The sequence below is a fragment of the Peromyscus maniculatus genome, chromosome 17, assembly GCF_049852395.1.
Source record: "Peromyscus maniculatus bairdii isolate BWxNUB_F1_BW_parent chromosome 17, HU_Pman_BW_mat_3.1, whole genome shotgun sequence".
Taxonomy (NCBI): Eukaryota; Metazoa; Chordata; class Mammalia; order Rodentia; family Cricetidae; genus Peromyscus; species Peromyscus maniculatus.
In genome coordinates, this window is record NC_134868.1 from 49,319,089 (window position 1) to 49,343,856 (window position 24,768).

A 24,768-nucleotide genomic window follows, 5' to 3' on the forward strand; every position below is an offset into this window, starting at 1 on the left:
CCAGCTAAGCGGTGAGAAATCCCACCCTCGGAGACACAACCTGAAAATTGTGAGCATCAGCCTACATCTGTCCTTCAGCAAAATGGGTCTGGCCTTGGCTGCTGCTCTGTGTCCAGCGGTGGAGACCCAAGAGAGGGAGGGAGCAGACTCCAAAGGGGCACAGTTCATAAGTACTGTTCTCAGAGGTTCTGGAGACACTGCGTTTTCCTGTTGGCCAGAGGGGCCATCCTGGAAGGGTCCTGAATTTGCCCCCTAGCACAGTCTAGCCTGCTCTGGCACCTGCAGGTGCTGATTCAGAATTCTTCTCCAACCCACAGTGACTTAGCAAGTAGGGAGAGAAGTCACACTCCTGTGTCAACATCCATATTCTTTGCCTGAAGGGCCTTGACTAGGACCTCTGAATGCCCTAAGCACAGAAATCTCCCCCTCCTGGGAAGGCACCCTACCCACCCTGGGCCATTTCAGTCCAGGGTAGAGTAGTGCTGACACCTAGGGGTGGTTATAAAAAAAAATCAAACCCCAGAGAAAGCCAAGCCAGGGCCTGCTCCTGCAGCAAGTCAAGAGTTTTACCCCTGTCCCCAAGTCTGCCTCCCTCTGCCTTCAAAGAAGGTTCCCCCAAATCGGAGACAGAGAGACATACATAGCCTAACTTTAAGAAAGATGGCCCATGCTCCACGCTACCTAGACTTCCTTTTGCCTGAGAGTGAAAACAAAAAAATGGAGGCAGAGGATGTAAACAATGAGCTCCACGCTCAGGGGGGGAGACACAGGACAGGGAAAGGCAGGGATTCCAAAAGCCCCACATGAGGCTGGTTCTCTTCTCTTACCAAACTCGCTTGCACAGAGATGTTCAATGATGGCCTCAGATTTCAACTCGTTGTCACATGGAGGACACACTGTTGTACCTAGCAAGGGGAAGCAAGCAGAAACAGAAGCTGTAAGTCATGGTGTTGGGGACCCCTGAACAAGAGAGCAGAGGGGGGCCAGGCTAATAAGGGCTAAAGGTCTGGAATTCCTGAAAGGCATCCAGCCAATGGCCATGGAGGGATCTTGAGCTCAGAATCAAAGGCGTAAACAGATGAATGTGTTCTTCAAACATTTTGGCCTAGATATGTCAAATGTGATGATTATTTAATCTGCTGCTATCTGAGGTAGGTAGGGGCAGGTCCAGGCTGCTATGAGTACCTGAAAGAAAGAAAACTTGGCTTATGAACTAAAACAGATCTCCTCATGGTTTGTGTCTAGTTCTTCCCCGGCCCCCCCATTTCGGGCTCCCTTCCTGTTGGCAAACTCTGAACAAGAGACCTCATCAATTTGACCAGGTCTTGGGGACCAAGAGGACAGTCATACTCAATTACTCAAGCCCAGGGCCCTGATGTGCCTGCCACAGGGACTCCAGAAAGCAGGCTGTGGGCTGTGGGGTGGGGGAGGGGAGGGGCTAGCAAGAGCCACCAAATGGAGGACAGAGCTGACTGAGGAGGAAACCCTTTAGGTGATCTTTCATGATGGGCTTTGAAGAGGAGCGAGCGTGTGTGTGTGTGTGTGTGTGTGTGTGTGTGTGTGTGTGTGTGTGTGTGTGTGTGTGAAGCCACTGAGAGGTAGCTAGGTCCCTGTGGGAGGTGGCTTCAGAGGCCTCCTTGGCAGGGCAGAGAGAAAGTGTTTACAGGAGAAACCTCCAAGGGTTGAAGTAACTTACCATCTCCCTATAATTCCTCCTCCTCATCATCATCATCTATCAAACAACTTACAGTTTATTGACGACCCAGAAAACTGCAAGTACACTAAACATAGTCTATTCCTGGCACCCTGGACACTGGAGGCCGGAGCCTGGCTGGAGCTGAAAGGAAGTCGCCCTGAGACAGCAGTCAAGGTGGGGTTCAGGTGTGCCGAGCACCTCTGCTCACTGGCCTTCATTTCCTGTTACCTGTGACTCACCAACACCACCTCTTCTCCCTCCCCCTTCCCCACGCCTTGGGCTGTGAAATGGGCACCCTCCAGAGTAGCTGCTCCCCAGCCCTCTCCATGCAGGGCAGGGACCACATCACCCATCTGTGCCCACCAGTTTCTCTCCCGCCTATACCACACCCTGACAGCTGCCTTTCAAATTTGGGGGCCAGAAGCTTAGCAAAACTCTTTGGGCCAGATGTTGGAAATATGCTTGTCTCGCTCCCAGAGCTTGAGATTGGGTTCTGGAAGTAATGTTTCTGAACGACAGCAACAAGATAAAAAACCTCTTACCCAGAAGTCTCCATCATGGTGTTCGCTTCCATGTAAAGACAGAAAGAAAAAGGAAAGGATGTTATAGACAGGACCATGTGACCTATAGTAGGAAAATGAACTGTGTGTTTGGGGTTTCGTAGCTGTTTTTATGATTGCTTTTTTTTTTTAAGTAGAAGTTAACACATTGCAAAGTTCAAGGTATAAAACACCGAGCAAAGGAGTACCAAGACAGTCAAACATAAAGACGGAGTCTCATCGGTCCCCTCCCTCCGTACACCCCCAATTCTCCCGGCACTCTGAGCCTCTGCACCCCCCACAGGACAGATGTTTCGGCCTGGGGATTCATCTTGGCCTTCCAGCACTCTCGGGGGCCTCTGGGAAAGGTGCAGGATGGGGTTGCACCGTTTATTTGCAGCGTGCCTCTCCCTCTTCTCAATACTTGCAGCCAGGAGCTGAGCAGCTTTCGGCGGAGAGAGAAGAATGTGTAATGTAATATTAATCTCGGCCCCTCGTGTGTCTCTGGGGCCCTGCAAGGCTACCTCACAGGAGGAATATACCGAGACTTCCACCGGACAGGTAAAACCAAATCCTAGCTCTAAAGTGTGAAGCAAATGAATAAAAGACGAAGAGATTCTGTGCTTTGTTAATGTTTACGAGAAAGCGGAGGAGAAAGCCAACACTGGAATCAGTTAAGATGACTTGTAAAATCAATGTGCGCAGGGAGAGGAGAGGGTCGGGGAGAGGTAGGGGGGAAGAGATGGGGGGAGGGAGAGGCAGGGAGATTGATTTTCCTTAGGCGGCTAGCTCACGGAGGGGAGAGGAGGAAGTACCCTAAGAGAGCCTCTGGGAGAAGTCGGGGCTCCCTGGCCTCTGCAGCCTGTGACTAAACAGCCTGGTTGACTTCATGCACAACAAGCCTAAACAACACAAGGAGACGGGCTCGTTCCCACAACTCGGTGAAACCTGGCAGGGAAGGGGAATGACAATTTACCAAATTAGTCTAATGGATGTCCAAGTTCTAGACATCAGTCTCCGGGAACGGACGGCACAATTACCTTTCCTGTCACGGAAGCCAAGGTAGTGTGAGTAGCTACTGCTTGAAAGAGAGGAAATAAAAGTCTTTGGTTCATTTCTCATGATCAGGCTTGCCTTTAATAACAAAGAATTTCCCAATATTCCTAAAGCTGTATATTAAGATGTAATGCTGTGTTGAAAATTTGATTTTTCCGTTTTAAGGGCGGATGAGGAATGGAATGAGGCACCTGTATGGAACTTAACTGTCATCCCAGTGTCCCAGGTCATGTTCCAGGGTCACCAGTCTGAGGCTCTGAGGACCAATAATCTAACCTTTCTTAACCTTCCCCTATACACACAGCTTAACTCTCGGCTGACAGTCGGACAGCCCTGCAGGGCAAAGGGGGTGCACATTGTGTGGGACACCCTCATAAGGATGGGACACCCTCATAACGATGGTCCTCCGTTCTGGAGAGACACTGGTGCCTCTCACAAAAATCACAGTCACTTCAGACAAAACCAGCCACAGCCACACTCCTGCCAGACAACACACACACACACACACACACACACACACACACACACACAGAGAGAGAGAGAGAGAGAGAGAGAGAGAGAGAGAGAGAGAGAGAGAGAGTCTTTATTTAGCAAAGAATTGCTCTACCTGAGCACTGAGCAAGGAAGGGCCAGAAACATGGAACCACACAAAAGCATCCAGAAATGGGTAAGGGTGAGTGTGACCTTTGCCCTGTCAGTCTTTTGGAGGTACTGGTTTGGGGGGCCCTCAGAAACAGCACCCCCACCCCCCATCTGGTCCTCTTTTCTTGTCCCCAAACATCAACCACTTTGCACAAAGCTGTTTCCCACAGGTTTCCACTTCATGCCCACCAATAGCCCCAGAAAACGGCAATCAATCAGTGGCCGTGGGGCACGGACCGAATACAAGCAAAGCGGGCCACAGGCTCTCCTGGCAGGCAGGACCTAGGAAGGAAACTGTGGTCTGCAGGGGGGTGGGGTGGGGTGGGGGACTCGATGGGGATAGAAGACATAGTGCTGTGGTCAAGGGAAATGCTCAACCCCCAGTGAGCTGTCTCAAAGGGCTGCACATACCAGCCCTGAGGACAGGGGTGACCAGGGCTACCATTTACCTTACAGGCTGGGGCCCTCGCCAGACAAGGACAATCATCACTTTGGACCTACCTTCCTCCCTAGAATGAATAGGAGCGTTCAGACTTCGCTCATGCGTCTGCCCCGTTCCTCACTCTGAGGCGGCCAAAGGAGGCACTAACAAGAGGCACTTGGCAGCAAATGCCTGTGTGATCCCAGAGCTGAGGAGGTGGAAACAGGAGGAATTTGCGTTCAAGACCAGCCCCGGCCGCACACCAAGAGACTGAGACCCTGCCTCAGAAAGCCAAGACACTCAACACTTGGAGATAAACTAAAAGTTTCCTCTTCAGAAATGGCCTTGGGGTGCCTGCCCTATTCTTTGATAAAGGGCTACTGGGCAAGAATATCTAGTATTCCTGAACCTCATCCCACAGGAAGGAACCCAGTCCCAAGAAATTCGGCCACCAGGCTGCTGGAGTGTTTGCTGCTTAGGGGTGTGTGTGTGTGTGTGTGTGTGTGTGTGTGTGTGTGTGTGTGTGTGTGTGTGTGTTTGAATCAAAAAAAAAAAAAAAACACACCTTTAAATACGGGTTTCCCAGAAGAAATTCTGCTCCCCCAGGGTTCAGAATCTGCAGCGCCCAATTTGCAGGTCCTCACCCCCCAGGAGGAGATAAACAATGAGCTAATTACATTTTTATCTTTCTAATTACCTAAGGATTTGTGTGAATGGGAGACGCAGGGGGATATGCAAGGATGGTGGACAAGAGATTTTTGCATCCCCTAGATTTGCTAAATTCGACGTTGTTGCCGGAATTCAGAGGCATAGAAACCGAAGTGGCTCTTTCTAAACTTCTTTCCCTCGGCCAATTCCGCAACACGACTGAAAGATAAACTAAGGAGAGGGCATGTTTTGTTGCTGTTTGTTTTGCTTTTAGAAAAAAAAAATACTTTCAAACTTATGAAAATAAACAAAGCTTTTCCTCAGTCTGAGTTTTTTGCAGTTTGAGCGAGTTGTTTTCTTAGGGAGCAGTCTGTTTCGGATGTTAAGAGCTTTGGATGGGCACCCTCCTCTTGAAAACCTAGGCTTAGCTTTGTTTCAGGTATGAAAGACGCCAGACTGGAGCCCAGGAAGAACAGCTCCAGGGCCCCCTCTCCCCACCGCCCGGGCCGAGGCTCCCCCAGCAATCTCGGGGCACCTGGGGCAGGAGAAGCACCAAGTGACTCCTGGGCCTCCTAGAAGCTTTCGGGACCAGGTCTGCACACCTTGCAGGCTCCGGTGCGCGGCTCCCCGGCTTGCCCCGCTTGCAGCCCCGGGGCCAGTGCGGCTGGGCACAGGAGCTCGCGGGCGTGGGAAGGAGCACCCTTACCTTGGGGCTTCGAGGCTTCGGTGGCATTGGGCGGGGTCATGGCGATGCAGACGTCGCCCTCAGGGAACTTGTCACACTTGAGCATCTCGGGCCAGTAGAAGCCGAAGAACTGCATGACCGGCTCGCACGAGTCGCGCACGGCCTCGCAGAGCCAGCGGCACGGGTAGATGGGCCGGTCCAGACAGACGGGCGCGAAGAGCGAGCAGAGGAAGACCTGGGTGCCCATGTGGCAGTTCTTGTTGAGCAGCGGCACCCAGCTGCTGGCCTGCTGCTTCACCTCTGCCATGGTCTCGTGCTCCAGCAGGTTGGGCAGCACCATCTTCTTGTAGCCCACGTTGTGGCACAGCCTGAGGTCCACCGGGATGTCCACGCACTGCGGAGGCTTGGTGTAGAAGCGGCCGCTCTGGTACGAGCCGATGTCCGACTGGAAGCTCACGTAGTCGTACTCGCTGGCCGAACCCGCGGCCAGCAGCGCGGCCACCAGAGCCAGCAGCACGCCCGAGGCGGCCCCACCGCGGCCCCGCGCGCTGCGCCCGCTGCCCATGCTGCTCGGCGACGTCGGGGCTGCCCGCGCTGCCTTCACTCGCGCGTCCCGCTGCAAACTTCCCGGAGCCTCCGGGGACAAAGGCGCAGTGCCCGGCCCCCCGTCCGGCTCGCAGCCGCGCGCTGCTCCCCGGGTCTCGGGCCGATGGGGCTCTCGGATGCCGCAGGCCGCGGCGGGGCTGGCGCGGGGCAGGGAGCGCGCGGGACCGAGTGCCGTCCCGGCTGGCGGAGGCGCGGCGGGCTGCGGGCGGCTGCACCTACTTGCGACGCTGCAGCCCGAGTGCGCGGTGTGCGGGTGGCCGAGCCCTGGATCTCCCGCGCGCAGCCAATCAGCTCGGCGCTGCCGGGAGCCGCTCTCCATACCGCGTCAGTCAGCCGCGCAGTTAACCAATCGCCGCGCCCGCCCGAGGGATCGGTTTACTAGAACTAGACACAGGTCAACACCCCTTGAAAAGCAAAACCAAAAACTAAGCAAATACTTCGAAGAAGGCAAAGGCAGGGAGAAGAGGGTAGCTAGAAGTGTGGGATGGATAAAGACGATGTCGGACGCTGTAAGGAACGTGAGTCGGTTTGTTTAAAAAATAAATAAATAAAAGGAATCTTCATAATACTTGCAAATTGATGCGACTGTGAAGACTTTTTTTTTTTTTTTACACGTTTTCCTAATTCCAAGCAACCGTGCGACAGACCAGCAGCTCTCCGTCCGCTCCACGGTTTATTCTTTGACTCTTATGCACAGAAGCAGGCTGCTTCTCAGCTACTCAGATAAGCAGGCTGAAGTTAGGGAGGTCTTTTAATCCCCCCAATGAACCCGAGCTTTTGCAAAAACTAAGAGAAGGTGGTGTTTGTGGCTGTGTTCAAAACAGAACACCTTTCCAGGTAAAAGGGGCTCACTGTGGAGGACAATACTGCTCACATTGGTGTTAGTTTTGGAGGAAAGTTTACATTTTTAAACGATATTTTTAAGACCCTGCACAAGTCCCAGATCAGCTGACAACATATCTGTGCACAAGCCTATCTATGCATACTGACGTTTGTGGATTAGAAAGCAAAAGCATTTTACACACACACACACACACACACACACACACACACACACACGAGCCTTTATCAGCATGGCTGGGTGGATACCAACTCTATCAGTCAGATATACATGCTAATTCAGAGGCAGTCTAGGTCAAAACTAAAGGTGTGTCCCCTGCCACCCCACAACAAGGCAGAAGCCAAGCAGGCAGGAATAGCTGGGTGTCCTCTAGCCTCCCCTGCCCCCACTAGTCACTTCCTGAGAATTACTTGAGTGTTCTGAATACTCGCCTTAAAATCAGAGAGCTAGGGGTGTGATCAGGAATGGGCAGGAGAAGGTACAAGCGGTTCTGGAAGTTCTCCGGGTCTCCACATGCTGTGTCCTTCAGGGCGTCTGGAGGAGATAGCCAAGGAGGCAGTGTGGTGCCACACTGGGTGGCACATGGGCTGCTACTCGAAGTTGCAAGGCAGAACACAGTTGGAGGTTTGTAAAGCTCTGGGAACTCGTACTTTCAACTCTACAGACCTAATTTCTTGGTTCCAAGTTAAAGCCCGGGAGCTCGCGAAGATGCAGGGATATTTTCTTAAAGCAGTCATACACACGCTGACACTGTGCTGCAGGTGGTCGACATGTCTGTCCCTCCCAGGCCAATGAAAGGAGCCCAAAGCCAAACAGGCAGATTTGGGTAGAAGGAAAGGTCATGCAGAGCAAGGCTGTGGATGACCAGGGATTAATCAAGAAACAGCCTGCAATGCCCACCTGCCTGAGGAGCTGGGGAACTACATTCTTCACAGAGAACAGAGGCAGGAGACCAGGAACTGTGGGTCTCAGTTCAACAACGGTCGGGGCTAAATCTATTTGCTAGAGTGTCATTTTTCCCTCCCCAGGCTAGACCCTCTTTCCGGGCTAAAGTGTCTGTTTGCTTGCTCAGTGGAAAGATTAGCATTAGCAGATAAAGAGCCTTTGCCCTCTGAATCAAGATTCAGCCCACCCCTCACTCAACTGTGTACCATTCTCCCGAACAGCAGGAGGACTTGGGTCTACCCTCTGTGACAATGCTGGTGCTGAGTGCAGGGGAGTCACCTCTGATGGCTGTGGAAGTCTCCAGGCAGGAGTCAGCTTCACAAACCCGTTCACAGGAGGAACTGGTCTACACCCCGTCGGCCTTGTTGGCTTAGAAGCCACGGTGTTCATCTCTCTGCTTTGCCCTCTGGCACGATGCCCAGGACACAACTGTCAGGTCGGAGAAGGAAAGCCAGTAGTTGTATATTTCTGGATCCTTCTAAGGGCCAGCTGGGAAGGGGAAGACTCTTGAGTCTTGACCCCACTGATAGATGTCCATCCCACTTGAGATGAAAAATGTCCCTGGAGGCCACACTGCAGGACAGTGTCAGCCAAGGCAGACTGTACCTACTTTCATATCACCAGACTGTAGGCAGATTTTTTTTTTTTGGTCAGGGCCAGTGGCTCCCCAATAATGACATGGAGACTTATTGTGAATTATGAAAGCTTGGCCAGTAGCTTAGGCTTGTTTCTAACTAGCTCTATTTTTCTTTTTCTTTAAATTTTTTATTCATTTTACATACCAACCACAGATCCCCCTCATATCCCTCCTCCCACTCTCCCCACCTCCCCCCACCCCTTATCCCCTCCTCCAACACTAACTAGCTCTTATAACTTAAATTAACCTGTTTCTTTTCATCTACTTCTTTTACATGCTCAGTCACTTTACTTTGTAATGCCCATGCTGCTTGCTCTGCATCCTCATGTCTCCCTCTTCTTCTTCCCAGAATCTTCTGCGCCTGGAAATCCAGCCTAGCTATTGGCCATTCAGATTTTAAATTAAACCAATCAGAGTAACGTATCTTTACACAATGTAATCAAATATCTTGCAACACTAAACTGTATGCTTTGAAATCTAATCTCCCTTTCTCTGATAGTGTATATACAAGAGAAAGTTCTAGAAGAAAGGATGTTTAAAATGCTATGGTCCTAACACAGCTCCCAGAGGCCTTGGTTTCTGAGTTTGAGAACTATAAACCAGAAGAAGCCCCTGGCTTCCTCCTGCCCTAATATTTAAGTGAGCAGGGACAAGAGGAAGCTTTACCCTTGCCCTTTTCACACAGCCAGGTACCTGAAAACTGGAAAAACACCTTCCCTATCACTTCCCATTAGCTTAAGGGACCATTTACTAGTCTCAAAGCTGACAGGAAATCAGGGTCACTGAGGGGCCTCCCAGTACCTAGCTGGTGGCCTCTTTCCACACAGAGAACTTAAAAGCAGGAGAGGAAGAACCTGCCTAGGCCGTGGCTCCTCTTCTGTTCCCTTATCATTTCACCAATGATTTTTAGGCCACTCCAGGAATAAGATCTGCAGAACTGCCAAAGACAGAGGGGCTCCTTCCTGCCTATGGCAGGCAGTGGTGGCTGTAACATAGACAGAAGAGATCATTGAGGCTCAGAGTTGGGAAACACCGTATATGGCTTCAGTTATGCTTCCTAACACACTTCCATCTCTCTGGGTAGAGCCTGCTTCCATCTCTCTGGGTAAAGCCTGCTTCCATCTCTCTGGGTAGAGCCTGCTTGCCTGTAAGGCAGAGCTAGACATGCTTACTCAGGTACTTGTGGCCTATTCTGCTACTTATAAAGCACAGAATGTGAACTCTTGGCCTGGCCTACTGGCACGTGCTTTTAACACCAGCACTTGGAAGGCAGTGACAGGCAGATCTCTGTGAGTTTGAGGCCAGCCAGTACTGCACAGTGAAACCCTGTTAAAAAAAATTTTTTTAATTGAATTATCAGTATCTAGGACCATAAGAGAGACACAGACTTCCAGTCAAGTACGAATGCCTTAACATGGCATTCATGCCATAGTATTCATGGCATCATAAAGTGTGGTGATGTTCTTACTTAGACAGGCTGGTTCTCCAGTACACCTTAGAGTGAGTTATTTTTGAATCTCCTGAGTCTTTACCAACTGACCTGTCCCTTGATGGGTTTAGGAAAGTCTGGAATGAATCTTCAAACATTAGAGTTGGGCCTGGTTCTTTAAACCTATGTGTAGGCAGCGCTTTTCTATCCTGACCACCTGTTCCCAAGTAACTGGCAGCCACTTCCCAAATAACTGACTCAGAAACTTAATATAAATTATAAATGCTCAGGCTGATAGCTTGTTACTACCTAACTCTTACATTTAAATTAACCCATGTTTCTTATCTATGCTTTGCCATGTGGCTCATGGCTTGTTACCTCATTTTCTGCAAGACCTGCTTCCTCAGCTGGCTGGCTGGTGTCTCCTCTGACTCCACCCTTCTTCTTCTTCTTCCCATCATTCTCCTAGTTTGGCTGTCCTGCCTATATTTCCTGTTTGGCTACTGGCCAATTAGCATTTTATTAAGTTAATTCGAGTGACAAATCTTTACATTGTACAAGAGGATTATTCAATAGCATTCCCCCTTTTTGTCTAATTAAAAAGGGTTTTAATTTTAACATAGTACAATTATATACAACAAAACAGTTATTAAGTAAGAATTATAGTTACAGTGTCCAGTCTGTTCGTATTTGGTTAAATTAGAGAAAATACTCTATTGTCTATCTTATCTTGGTGAGGCTAAAGTTTCATATCTAATTTACCTTTTATCATAACTAAGGAAAACTATAACCATCTAGTCTTCAACTCCATCAAAGACCCCAGAAGGGTGAAATGTTACCTAATGACAGGGTCATCAGGCTGCCTGGATGGTCACTCAAAGTTCCTCTGCAATGTTGGGGCATCCAATTCTGTCCTACAGGCCTAACATATCTGACAGACTTTCCTGTGAAGCAGGGAAATTTGAAGGACTGTCCTACCTTGTCTTGGCAAAGTTTGGCAGTCATCTTTCTTGCATCCTGCTGGTCCAGTTTGGACAGTAACTGTCGGCAATTGTGGCAAGGGCAGTTTCTTTGCCCACATGGCTAGCTTTTGCCATAAAGAAAACAAACTCCATATGGAGTTTCTTCAACGCTCATCATCCTCTCTGAAGTAGATTGGTGCTACCAGGAGCAAATGTGTCTCATTGTCATGAAAAGCCTTAGTTTACTAAACATATTAAATGCCATACTCTGTAGGTCTTTGAAGTGTTTGAAGACCATCTATCTATCTAAATATATCTGTTTATGATCTTGAAAACATATCTAACATGACCAAAAGTTTGATTATTATAGATGACTATTAATCTGTACTTTTCATTATAAATTACATTTTAAAAATGAGTTGCATAAGCACAATAACCCAAACAAGAGTAGAAACATACATACAGTATAACAAAATTAACTTTAAATTTGTGTCATTATACAAAAATCCATACCAATGTAAAATATTTAAGAACAGTAGTTGCTTTTTTGGTTTAAAAGTAGATTCAAAAATCTACCCTTTTATCCTATCATTTCTATATCCCCCTTTTTCTTTTCATAACAAGATCCCTGAATCTAATCCCCTTTGTTCAGCTTTTTTTCCTTGACCATTAACCAATTACAACTTGTAACCAAATCCCCTAAACAATGACAAATATCCATAATCCACTGAATGACCAAAAACTCCTACTATACCTCTTGGGAATGTGAGTGTTGTGTTCTTAAGATTACTTCCTGTTGTCTGGGGGTGATGGCATCTTTAGGGGACACTGAAAAAATTGGGATAATTGTCAAATCCTGGGAGAGCTAGCTATATCTTTTGTTGTCCAGTCTCTGTGTAATAGGAGAGTGCAGGGCTTATCTCAAGTCCTGGCTAGAGTAGTCTGTGAGGCTGGACCATCTCAGCTAGCCATCGCAAAATTGTTCTGAACAGTTGGTAGTCCAAAGTCAATCTTTGGGTAGTGTTTGTCAGTTTAATGGTATTACCACAATCCAGGTGGATTCATCATTGTGGGGCCTCATCCTCCTTTTGGAGACTTCAAATGTTGTTGTTAGAAATAGTCACCATTTACTGCAGAAAACATCAACATTTTAAATATCATATGCAGCAGATCTCAAAGAGGTTAAAGGACCACAATTTGTTAAGTACATCCAGAGCACAAAAACTTAATTCCTAGTTACCTGATAGAGACTCAAACCTGAAATCAAGTACAGGAAGCTAGATGAAGCCTTTTTCTGCAGTTAGTTAGTACTCTATATGACCATTAAAATCATGACAAAAAGTTTAATATATATATTATAAAATTTGAGGTAATATTTATACCTTAAGAAAAGTTTTAAAGAGTCAAAATAAAACCAAAGAATTATGAGATTAGTGGCAATAGAATGAATAGTCCCTTAACAGAGGGGTCCAAGGCCCTAAAAGGGAACCTATTGCTGTTATTTTGCTAAATGGTCACGATGCCAAATTGTCTCCCCAGTACTCGTGTTTATGACCATAGCTTCATGCTGTTCTCAGCTTCCATCAGAGACACGTCCTAGGCAGCAGGTGACAGTTGGTGCAGAGACACACAACTGGTCAAAATGTGGAGAGTGCATGACTATTCAGCCTGGCCCTGAATGGGACAGATGTACGACTTCCTCTAAGGCTCAGAGGGCATCTCGGAAGAGGATGAGATGAAGGATGGAGAAGACGTACAGCAAAAGGGGCATCTTCGCGACATGGCATACCCAGTGCTCTCACGAACTCACTGTGGCTGTGGTGAACCGCATAAGACGGGGCCCATCAACGTTTCATCGCAGGTGGTGGAGGGGCCCTTGAGCTCCTACTCCCCCGAGAGGGTCTATTGGCAGCTAATGGTTGCTAAAGTAGAGGTATAGTGTCCTTCAGGGTTGTAGCCACTTGTAAGGGCTCCGGTAAATAACTTCCCACAGCTGCGCACCCGAGCAGCTCTCACGGGATGCAGTGGAGTGAGTCACACACAGACGAAGACAATGAAGCCGAAAGGGGATTTACTGCAAAGAAGGGTTTCCGTGGGCCTAAGAGGGGGACGAGACGGGGGAAGAGGGTGTCAGGGACAAACACAACCCCCATGTATACATCCCTTGGCAAGGTTCTTAGCTGGGGTAGCTGGGCATCTCCGCTGCCACCATCAGGCCTCCTTCTTTCTTTGGGACACAGTTACCCTGTGGGTGGAGTCCACTAGAATGCTCTCCCTTCCCTGTAGGGGAACTTGACTCCCCGTAATTACATCTCAGGCGGCTGGGTAGCACTGGTTTCTACCTCGCCCCCACAGTGGTCGTGGGAAGACAACATCAGCCATTCCCTGGAGGGAGAGGCTGTGGGCACTGTCCCTGCCTCTCTGCTTGGAGAGACACTTCCCCACTCTCCAGAGGAGTCTTTGTCAAGTTGAACTAAAACATTTATTCATTGCTGAATATTGTAATTTGTTTATAAATATATGAATTGTAGACTAAAGTATTATCTTCAAGAAAGAGCTAGAGTTAAATAGCACAATTTGACATGAATTTGTAAAAATTGTGGACTATGTCTATGATTTAAACCATCAGTGCCCCTTGGACAGCCTCCAGGGTGAAGTCCAGCTGCATTAAGACACCACCATCTGCCCTTCAAAGTGCTGCCCTGGCTTCACTTCCTGCCACCCTCTGCCCCCCCCCACCTCTTCTGTTTGTTGTTGGCATTTGAATTATCCACTGTGGTCCCCAGACTTACAAATAGAAACAGGATGCCCAGTCAGGTTTGAAGTTTAGCTAAATGACGAGTAATTGGTAGTGTAAGTATGCCTTGTTGTAGAATATCATTTTAAGATGTGTTGCATTTATTTATGCCATGGAACATTTGTTTAATGATGCAAAGATGTTGCATTTGTTTAACTCTGTGAAGCTGTGTTACTGTGCCTGTCTAAAACACCTGATTGGTCTAGTAAAGAGCAGAACAGCCAATAGCAAGGCAGGAGAAAGGATAAGCATGGCTAGCAGTCAAAGAAAATAAACAGAAGGAGAAAAAGACAGAAAAAAAGGAGATCAAGGAATGAGAGAGGAAGGAGGAGGATTCCAGGGGCCAGCCATCCAGCCACCCAGTCACCCAGCCACCCAGCTACACAGCAAGCCCCAGAGAAAGAAGTAAAGAAATGTATACAGAAATAGAGAAAGATAAAAGCCCAGAGGTGTAGCTAGAGTTTTTCTGGTCTTGACTGGCCCACGGTCAGGACAAATCTCTCTCACCCACCAGTCCCACACCCACTCAGACCCAACCAAGTAAACACACAGAGACTTATATTGCTTACAAACTGTATGACTGCAGCAGGCTTTTTGTTATCTAGTTCTTCTATCTTAAATTAACCCATTTCTATTAGTCTATAAGTTGCCACATGGTTCGTGGCTTACCGGTACCTTACATCTCTCTTGTCATGGCGGCAGCTGCATCTCTCTCTCTCTCTCTCTCTCTCTCTCTCTCTCTCTCTCTCTCTCTCTCTCTCTCTCTCTCAACCTTCCACCTCCCTGAATTCTTCTTCTCCTTGTCCTGCCTACCCTATCCTTCCTGCCTGGCTACTGGCCAATCAGAGTTTTATTTATTCACAACATACAGGACATCCCACAGCACAGAGGCAAAAGATAGATGGGATAATTTAAGTTTTAAAAAGCTGACTAGAAATAAGCCAAGCCAAGGTCGGGCATTCATAAGTAAGAATAAGAGTTAAAGTGTATTTATTTGGAAACTGGGTGGTGGACCACCCAAAGATTTAAAAAAAAAAGCCTCATGCAATATTTGGAGGTATACTTTTGTTTTAAAACATGTATTTGTTGTTTATCTAAAATCCAGATTTTACTGGGTGTCCTGTATCTTTCCTTTTTCTTTCTTTCTTTTTTTTTTTTTTTGAAGTGGGGGGGGGGGTTTGAGGTAGGGTTTCTCTGTGTAGCTTTGTGCCTGTCCTGGAACTCACTCTGTAGCCCAGCCTGGCCTCGAACTCACAGAGCTCCACCTGCCTCTGCCTCCCAAGTGCTGGGCTTAAAGGCGTGCACCACCACCGCCCGGCTCCTGTATCTTTTCTTGGCAGCTCCACCTATTCCTCTTTCCAGTGATGCTTCCTCTAGGTTCCTATACCTGATCCTCTCTCCATCACTTCCCTCTTCCATTCCTAGTCAGATTAATCTCTTCCCTCCCCTGCCCCACTCCTTCCCCTTCCCCCTCTCCTTGGCACCCAGGGCACCCATACATCTCACGGCAGCTCTCATGTCTACAATGTATAACTGCTACTTTCCGAGGATTTGCTGGGTGTCTGTGAGCTTATGGACCTTGGTAAGTCTTGCCAGCACGCACTACCCAGCCCCTGGCACTGCACCAGGGGTATACATGAATGTTCAGGCCCTTCATCCTGGTATCCACACAAAGGTGGTAGAAGGCATGGACTTGGAGGAACTCTGCCTTCAAGGACTGATTTTGCCCTAAGATTTCTGAGAACCAAGGCAGTAAGTATAAGCAGATGGCGTGGTTCCCTCCATTTCCAGGAAAGAAATGTCTCCCAAGTCTGAATCCTACAGCGACCGGTTGTTGGTGCCTGATAGGAAGACCGTGGAGTAGAAGCTGTCTGTACAGGCCCTCTTCCCTCCCCAGAGTCTGCCCTGTGTGCAGCAATTTTACCCCCATTGCCAATGTCTACCCCAGGGAAGAGGCGGGTCATGAGTATAGCAGCTGGTTCTGGGCAAAGATAAGAACTTCCTGGAAAGAAATCATGCCTGAGCTCTTGGCACACAGACCCCAAGGCAGCATCATAGACAACAGGAGCTGGCACACAGAAGGGGTGTGGGGGCGGGGGTGGGAGGGTCCTGGGAGCTTCAGGCAGCAGCATATAGGAGTGGGGAACAGGATCCAACAGAAGGGGGCTCCCCAGTGTGACACCTGGCTCCAGGTCGTGGCTTCATGGCTCAAGGCATTACAAGGACACCACGGGTCTTAAGGAGACTGGACTGGTCATCCTTCTGGTCGTGGCAGAGAGAAGGTGAAGAGGCAGGGGGCCCATAAATCTGCCTGAGCTGCGCCAAGGGACAGATCAGCTCCAGACCACAGGCCTCAGGGCCGTGTGCTAATTACCTCACCCTGACTGGTAGGTGGGCAGGGGTCTGCCACCCTCATGGAGGGTTTGAACAGAAGCTCACAGGGATATAGATGAGGTGCTAGGTGAGGAGAGCATCCTCTTCCCTCTGGAAAATCCTCCACTGTCCACTAGGACCGCGCTCTTCTCTACCCTATGTACGTTCCAGCTCCACCTGACTGATCAATGCCTCAGTCCTCCACTATTTGAGCAGCAGCACTCACCGGGGTGAAAGCAAGGCCTATTTCCTAGCAGGCTACCTTTTTTTTTTTTTTTTTTTTTTTTTTTTTACTTTTCCCCAGTTTTCTTGGATGTGTGTTATCACATCTGGGCCTCCGCAAAAGCCTCCGAGTCGCTGAGAATCCAGTATTTCTAACAGAAGACGACACACGGATTTGGAGTGGTGGGATCCTGGCCAGTCGCCCAGTCCCCAAATCACTCGAGAGCAGAACGGTCTAGAATCAGCAACAAAGGCCTCTGGACTTTGCACGAAATCTGACTGCTTTGCTAAGTTCCTAGAGAGAGAGAGAGAGAGAGAGAGAGAGACCCGGAGCGTGTTTGGTAGTTAGTGACATGTTACTGTGAATCCACACAGTAACCCGAGTTTTCAAGAGTCTAGGAGGGGAAAGCGTAGCTCTGAAAGAGGGGAAGTCCTAGGTCAGGCAAGCATTGAGGTGCCTCGCTGTTGGGTCTGGGATGGGAGGGAAGCAGGATGACCAGTGAACACTGCAGGACCTGGGGTACATCTTGGGCAGCCACAGCTAAGCCAAGCCAGCTTTGTCTGAGAGTGCAGGCGGGTGCCAAGAAGCCGATGTAGACATCCTGCTGACGTGGAGGTGGCCCAGAAGACCTCTCCTGGATAAAAAAGGCTGAGAGGAAGCTCAGGATATGCCCAGCAGAAAGAGAAAGGGTGTAAGGCAAGCGTCTATGGGGTTTCGAGAGTTGTATGAGTCTTCGGAGGGCAATAGTGAATGGAATCTAAGCCCAATGCAGCACCAGTCGAGAGGACTGCACACAGCTGAAGCCAGGGAGCACCAGGCAGCTCCACAGAACTCAGAGGCAGACATTCAGATCTCAGGCTCCTGGCTGAGCTCAGGGCTGCCCCACAGGCAGGACTACGCTCCCAGCCAGGACTAAGACTCCGGCACCTCCCCAGAGGGACAACTCTCATAGCATTAGATAAACTCTCTCACCTGTCTGGAGGTCTTACAGAAAGGTTCCTAAGAACAGAAACCTCATATTTTTATTACATGTTGCATGTGTGTGTGTTTGTGTGTGCATGTGCCACAGTGTTCCTTTGGAGGTTAGAAGACACTTTGCGGGAATGGATTCTCACCTTCTGCTGTGTGGATCCTGGGGATTAAGCTCAGGTCCATTGGACTTGATGGCCAGTGCCTGTACCCAGTGGACTATCTCACTGGGCCCCTGAATAAGCCACCTTCTTTTTTAAAAAGATTTATTTATTGTTTATGTACATTGAGGTTTTGCCTGCACGTATGTCTGTGTGAGGGTGCCAGATCCCCTGGAATTGGAGTTACAGACAGTTGTAAGCTGCCATGTGGGTGCTGGGAATTGAAGCCAGGTCCCTTGGGAGAGCAGCCAGTGCTTTTAACCTCTGAGTCATCTCTCCAGCCTAAGCCACCTTCTTGAAATGGGTCTTATTATGGGTCTCCGTTCTGACCAGTGACCAGAAAACAGAAGTTGGTAGGTGGGAAAGTATTGTAAAACAGACAGCCTTCCAGGGCATGAGCCTTGGCTCCGCCCTCTTTCTCCTGTCTGAAATTCAGAGGCAGCAGCAGGAGGTAGCGGGAATGGGAACCCCAGCATGCAAGGTGGTAGAACCGAGAGACTTAAGGAACCTAGAGCCGCCCACCCCGAACTCTTTTTTTAGTGGAGAACTACGTTATCCCAGGCACACTTAATCCAAACTCGATGGCTTTTCTACTTCAGGAAACTGCAAGTCACAGATCATTAATTCAGGACTTTTCAAGGCAGTTAGGAAACGTAAAGGGTGAAAGATGAATTTTTACTATTTCTTGGCACTCAGTAAACCACGGTCCCCCGACCAACGCCAGCAGCAGCTTCATCCAGGGCTGCTTGATCAGAATGTCCAGTGCTATGAGCTATATAAATCCCATGTGTATTTAAGACAGAGATACACCACCTTAGGAACCATTCCCCTGCACCCGGGTTTCTGCCGGAGTGCCCCTACAACGACCACCACCCCACCCCACCCCCCACCTCCCACCCCTGCCTCATCCACCACATGCTGTGATAGTCTATTCCTGTCACTGCGTGTGTCAGCCTGTGAGCTCACACTGTCATGCATCCCTCCATGTTGCAGCCCTGCAGGGAATCCTGTGAAGGCCCACTTTCCCGGAGGGAAGACTGAGCACTGAGGGAGTCCACCAGCCTCCTTGAGTCCAGAGAAGTCAGAGGATGGCATGAAATCACACTCCCGGGTAGGAAGAGGAGCGAGGAACAGGAAGAGGCTTCTGCGATCATCTAGCCTGTTCACACCTATCACACTCAGTGTCTGTCTCTGTCCAAGAATGGCCTTTCATTCAATCCTTCTAACAATTACAGTGGTACAGAAAAAGCCACGGTGTCCCACCAGAAAACTATAATTTGTCCATGGAGCCCTTTTGTTCTTTAATTTTAACGGTGCCCAGACCGCCGAATTGCTTAATACACAGTCTAAAGCTATGTAAATAACAATTTCCCAGAGTCACTCAGCCTTGGCACGTGCTTTCCAAGTTCTGCATTAACTCCTCTGGTGTGAAGGGGTTTACAACAATTTGGGTCCAGAAAATAGATAACCGGCTCTTCCTTAAGTCCCTGCAAATCCTCACGGGCATCCTGCAGGGCTGCTTTTATTGCTATTATCTTGTCCTCTTGAAGGGGAATAAGTGTTCTCGCTGAAGAATGAAATGTTCTACATCCTGCATGGATTTAACTCATCTGAGTTCCCAGCTTTAATTTGGGTTTAATTTCCATCCCCATCCGATGGAAACTGTCTCCCCACGATTAATGAAGATTTCACATGGGAGTCTAATTTCTGTCTCCCTGGATGCATCTCAGCTGTGGCTGGAGCTTTCTAAGCTCTGCTCCCCTGATTCCAGAAGTCAGTGGTCAGCAAGCATGTGTGGACCATCTGTGCACATTTGCCCCTGGTCTTAAGCCGGGTCCTGTGGGGAAAATAGAACCTGGAGATTTCCTAACCCCAGAATGCCTCCAAGTGAGGAGAAGGGATGCTGACAAAGACAATAGAGGAAACAGAACTCACAGAGCCACAGCAAGGGGCAGGTAGAGATGGGAAGCTGAGCCCAAGGAGGTCACTCTGTCACTGTTATGGTTTGGATCTTAGATGCCCCAAATGCTATGTGTTAAATGCTTGGTCATCGGCCTCTACTGGGAAAGAATCGAACCTTTAGGAATTGGGCCTACTAGAAGGAAATGAGATCACAGGACGGGGGGGGGGGGGGGGGGGGAATAGAGGGTGGGGCGGGGGTAGTGCCTGTGATGGGGATATTGGGTTCCCTCTCTCTGTCTCCCTCTGTCTCATCCACATGCACACCCTTTCATGACTGTGTTTGCCGAACTGTCCTGAAAAGCAGGTTTTCACTCTGGCTCTTCGTAAGATAGAATCAGGTGCCTCTAAGGGCAAGTTTACTGGTAACAAATGGGATGGGTGGGAATAGGCAAGAACCAGGTAGTTGTTGATGTGCAAAAAAATAAGAACAAGCTCTGAGGAATGAGCTCATCCAGCCCTGGGGCCAGGGAAGCCACGCTTCCAACCTGGAGTCCTCTCAGGAAAGACGGGGAGCCCATGGGCCAGCCACACCCTCCTTCCTTCTTTCCTTCTTTGGCTTTAGTTTTCCACCGAGGAAGGTTCTGGATGGAGGCCTGGGTTTGCAAAGCTGAACAACGGAGGTGGGGACGCCCAGAGCCTCATTTGTTATACTTCAGGGCCTATGTGACAAACCAGACCCCCACCCCAAAGGCCCTCGCTCTTGCCTTCTACACTTCATGTTTCTCCTGGTCTGGGCATGACTGACCCTAGAAAAAAAGAGCAATGTGTCTGATGAGTAGGGACTGCAGAGAAGGCTTTTGTGGGCTCAGCTGTAGGACTGGGGACTTCACCCTGCAGAAATGAGTCGTAAAGGAGGCCAGGGCACAGGCAAGGGACCATATGTCCTATTGCATGAAAGCCGCCAGCTACCTCCAGCATCCATCCACCTGCCTTCATTCCATCCCATGCTGGAACACACCATGCGCATCCCTGGCTCTCTTACTAGGCCTTCAGTCACTCCAACACCTCTTTCTGTCCTTACTCCAAGGTTTTATGGGTACCCCGCCCCCACCCCACCCCACCCCACCCCACCCCCGACAGACAGTTTTCAGGGCTCCTCTTGGGCGCTGAGCAGCTCCCCTCTAGTGCCGGAGGGGGTATGTGCAGCGCTGGAACAAGAGTTGGGGGAGGGAGCTGGAGGAATGCAGTCCTCACCCCAGCACCCAGTGAGAGCTGTATGCATAATAGAATACATTAGCCCCACTATTCAGAGCTGCCTCTTTAAGAACAATGGTGACAGCTGAACTGATTTTTGCCAAATGACTGGCTTGCTTCCACTCTGAGCCGAGGGGAGCTAGCCAGACAAAGTCCATCCGCAGCGCCTCCCTGGGTCTTGGCTGCTGGGCACTAGGGCACCGGCTCTTTCCTGGACGCTGCCCTTGAGGTGGACACCAGCCATTAGGCGTCCCATTGGCAGAGACATGCGGTCTAGAGGCGGGGAGGGTCTGCCCCTCAAAAAATGGGCAAAGGGGGAACATGTATTTAACACAAGCCCAGTGGTGGGCTCCGGTGAACTTTGTTATCCCGGGCTTACTGGGAAAAACCCTAATGTTCCCCTGGGAGGGAACATGCTGTCACATGCCAGCCTGAAAGGCACCTGCCTCATGGAAGGGCACTGGGCTGGGTAGAGTTCAGCTGTAGGGAACCACATGCCCAGTGGCAAGGTCTTCACAAACCCTCTTGAGTCTCAGGTTCTTAGTCTGGGAGGGAACTGGGTAGGCTCAGACCCTTCAAACCTTGACATCTGATGTTAAAAGCGTGTTTATTCGGGGTTCCCTTGACCATCCTAACTGAGGGCAGCTTGAAAACTGAAAGCCCGAATTGGGGGAGGCAGAGCTATGCTGGTGGAACTTGGAAAGCGAATTCCTATAGCTCACAGGTCAAAACTGAAGGCAGGAAGGTTACTGGGTAGACATGGCTGTGTTGTCTCCTTCCCACACACAGCTCTCTGTCTCTTGTCTTTCTCTTCTGCTGCAGATACAATTGGCACCTTATAAACAAAACCAGGACTCACAGGCCTAGGCTTTTAGCACCTACCTTCTCTCCCTCTCCCCCTCCATCCCTCCCTCCTTTCCCTCTTTCTTCCCTTCTTTATGGTCTTTCCTCCTCCCCCCTCCTCCTCTTCTGTTCTCTCCTGCCTCCCAGAGCCAGGGAACCCAGGGTCTCAGACATTCACACATGCTAAGCAAGCATCCCATCCCTCCCAGACCCACACTCTTCCCTAGACACTCCATTATCAGTAGGGCTGCTTTTGAGAGTTTCTCCCTGTTTCTTTAGTAGCCCTGAGAAAGTCATCCCAAGTGCTTAAAGATTTGACATCGAAAGCAGGGTATCTTTGAAAAGACTCTCTCCCAGCTTGGTCTTCTGATTTCCTTAGGTACTACAGGTTTGCTTCTCTCTCACAGTCTACCTTCCAACACCAGCAACACAAAATGAATGCTTCCCAGGGCTGGCTATTATGGGGAGCCATTTCTATATCCCATAGCACAGTGTTCTTGGGCATAAAAAACCTCAATAAATAACACTGTGGAATGAATGAAGGAATGAGTGAATGATTTCAGGAATGTTGTTGGGAGAAAGCGGGCTATAAATATATGTCCATATAATGTGATTTGAATTTTTCAGAAATAAAGATGAAAGGAAAAAAGGAGAAGAGAAGAAAAACTGTCCCCTAAGATGCTGGGCGAGGGTCCCCTAAAATGTTCACTGCCTCTGGGAACTTTTCGGCAATGACAGTAGACTACTTTTGTAAATAATGTAAAATGTAAATAAATATATTTTTATATTTATATAATGTAAAAAAATAAATAAATAAATAAAATTAAAAAAAAGAATAAATATTAGTTTTTGACAAAGAGGTTGATAGAACAGCATCAGCCCAGGGTATAGGGAATAATGTGAGGCTCAGGACCAATTACCCAGCTTCTTAAAAATCCTACTTCATTTTAAACATTGGGCGGTTATTGCAAAAGATCTCGGGTTCACATTTTCTGGATAAGTGCCCCCATTGTCCGCTCCATGGTGCGTGTGGAATCGTATTCTCCATCTCCCTTCCAGACCACACAGAAGCGAATAAGGGAGAAATCTTCTCCGGCCAACAATCCATCAACAAATAGCTAATGAGTTCCTACTGTGTGCAAGGTCCGTACAAGTTGCGTGTCCTCTCACACTCTCTGGCTCGCTTTCCCACTCATGCCTCGCTCTTCTCTCCTGCCTTTCACTACCCCAGTCCGCTCTCTTGGATCTCCTACACTGCTCCTGGGCACGTAGTCATTGAACCATTAGTGACCTCTCCAAATAAGAAGAAGCTCCCGAATGTCTTCCGCCTGGTCCACACCTGGACAGAGGTGCATGGGAGCGTCGAAACTGGTTCATAGATTCACACAGCATGCTTGAGGTCACAGAGTCAGCTGCTGAGGTAACCAGGCCTCTGAACTCCCTCCTGGCACGCTTCCTTCACGCTGCTCTACTCTTCTGTGCCTCCTCCGCATGACACATGTGTCCCCAGGGTTATCCTGCCATAGTGACACCACGCCAAGAGGGAGACCCTGAGGGTCATATCCCGGGACCGTGCTGGCAGATGTGGTTTTCAGACTGTAGGAATTCATCTTGTAAGAACTTGCCATACCAAACACCTTTCCCACGTGGACTGGAGCCTGTCCCAGGAGGGAAGGCTAGGGAAAGCCCACCTTGGCTGTTACAGAGAGAGTGTCTGGGTTTTCTGCAGAGTCAAAAGGCAGTCCCCTTGGGGAAAGTCTATGGGATCCAGGTGTCACTTGCACTGAGAAGGAGACAGAAAATGCAGTGACTTGGATATCTGAAGCATGTCTACATAGGAGGCAGGATTCAGCAAGGCTTATGAAGATTTCCCACAAAGCTACCAAGGCCCAAGAAGAAGCACATTAGCCCCTGGGGTCCAGTTTGGTTTCTCTGGAGGGCATCCTCACGTGAGCATCCAGCCTTGTTTTCTATCCAAGCACATTTGCCCCATCTCAGCGACCCCAGGCACATCTGAGACCTCCTGTATTAGCTAACCTCACCAACTGTTTTTCCTGCTTCACACCGCACCCCCCAGCAAATGCTGTTAATATCACCCACCAAGAGTATCCTCAGGAAACCTGTAGGTCTGAGACCAGCTTCCTTCTTGCCATACAGTCTACCTGTGTGCCACAGCTCGGACTCAGTGTCTGTGTAACCTTCCTTGAGGTTCGTCAGAAGACCTCAGACCACAAATGGTACCTCCTTCCTCCACCCCCAGCTCTCCTATAAGGAGGAGAAAATCCCCCCCCCCACCCCCGAACAGCAGAAGAGCAAGCAGAGACTCCGGCTGGTCCTCGAAGTGTGAAAGAAACCCTGGCTGGAGCTTTCATGTCAGTGTACACACTCTGAAAAGTCCCCCGCCTTTCCCAAGGATGATCAATATCTCAACTGGATCAGGTTCTGCCAGTACCAGATGTTGATTCAGCCAGGATCTGCAGGGCACGGAAATCAAGGTCCACCAGACAGATCCATTCTCCAAGGTCACCTGCTCGCAAGCTCAAGTGAGCTTCAGAGTCTGCCCCAAGATTTCCTAGAGTCTGCCCCAAGATTTCCTAGAGTCTGCCCCAAGATTTCCTAGAGTCTGCCCCAAGATTTCCCAGAGTCTGCCCTGTGTCAGATACCTCCACTGTTTGTGCAAGCCCAGGTGCCCCTCCCAGTAAGTCCAGGGGGTCAGAAGTTAGAAGACACAGCAGGGAAGGCACATCAAACAATTTGTCCAAAGCCTAAGATCCAACAGCTGGAGGAACTGAGAAGCCGGGCTCAGAAAAATCGTCCTTCTTTCTTTCCTTCCTCTCTCCTTCCCTCTCCCTCCACTCCTTCCTTCTATCCTTGTCAAGGCAGGCCTGGAACTCTCAATCCTCCCAAGTGCTGGGATTATAATCATGTGCCACGATGCTCGGCTTTTTCAGAAAAAATCAACGATAGCCATGATGGCGGTAGCGGTGGTAGGGAAAGGGAGCTCGAAAGTCCAGAAAAGGACAAATCTTTTTGAGACCCATTTAGTGTATCAGGTACAGGGTCCCTTGAGGAGCGCCTTCGTGCATGCTGAGCTGTGTTATGCCCCAGGAAACAGGCTTTCCCCGGATGATGCCGAAGT

General features: G+C 49.2%; 1 protein-coding gene across 1 annotated transcript in view; it reads right to left on the reverse strand.

The window, feature by feature from the left end:
- The window catches only part of Sfrp1 (secreted frizzled related protein 1), a 43,240-nt gene extending 36,699 nt beyond the window's left edge, over window positions 1-6,541 (reverse strand). Inside the window, exons 1-2 of the mRNA XM_076553619.1 lie at window positions 5,709-6,541; window positions 828-905 (exon numbers count right to left, since the gene is read on the reverse strand). Coding sequence (XP_076409734.1) covers window positions 828-905; window positions 5,709-6,252 — 622 coding nt within the window. The 5' untranslated portion in view covers window positions 6,253-6,541. The remainder of the gene's footprint in view (window positions 1-827; window positions 906-5,708) is intronic.
- Window positions 6,542-24,768: the final 18,227 nt, after the last annotated feature.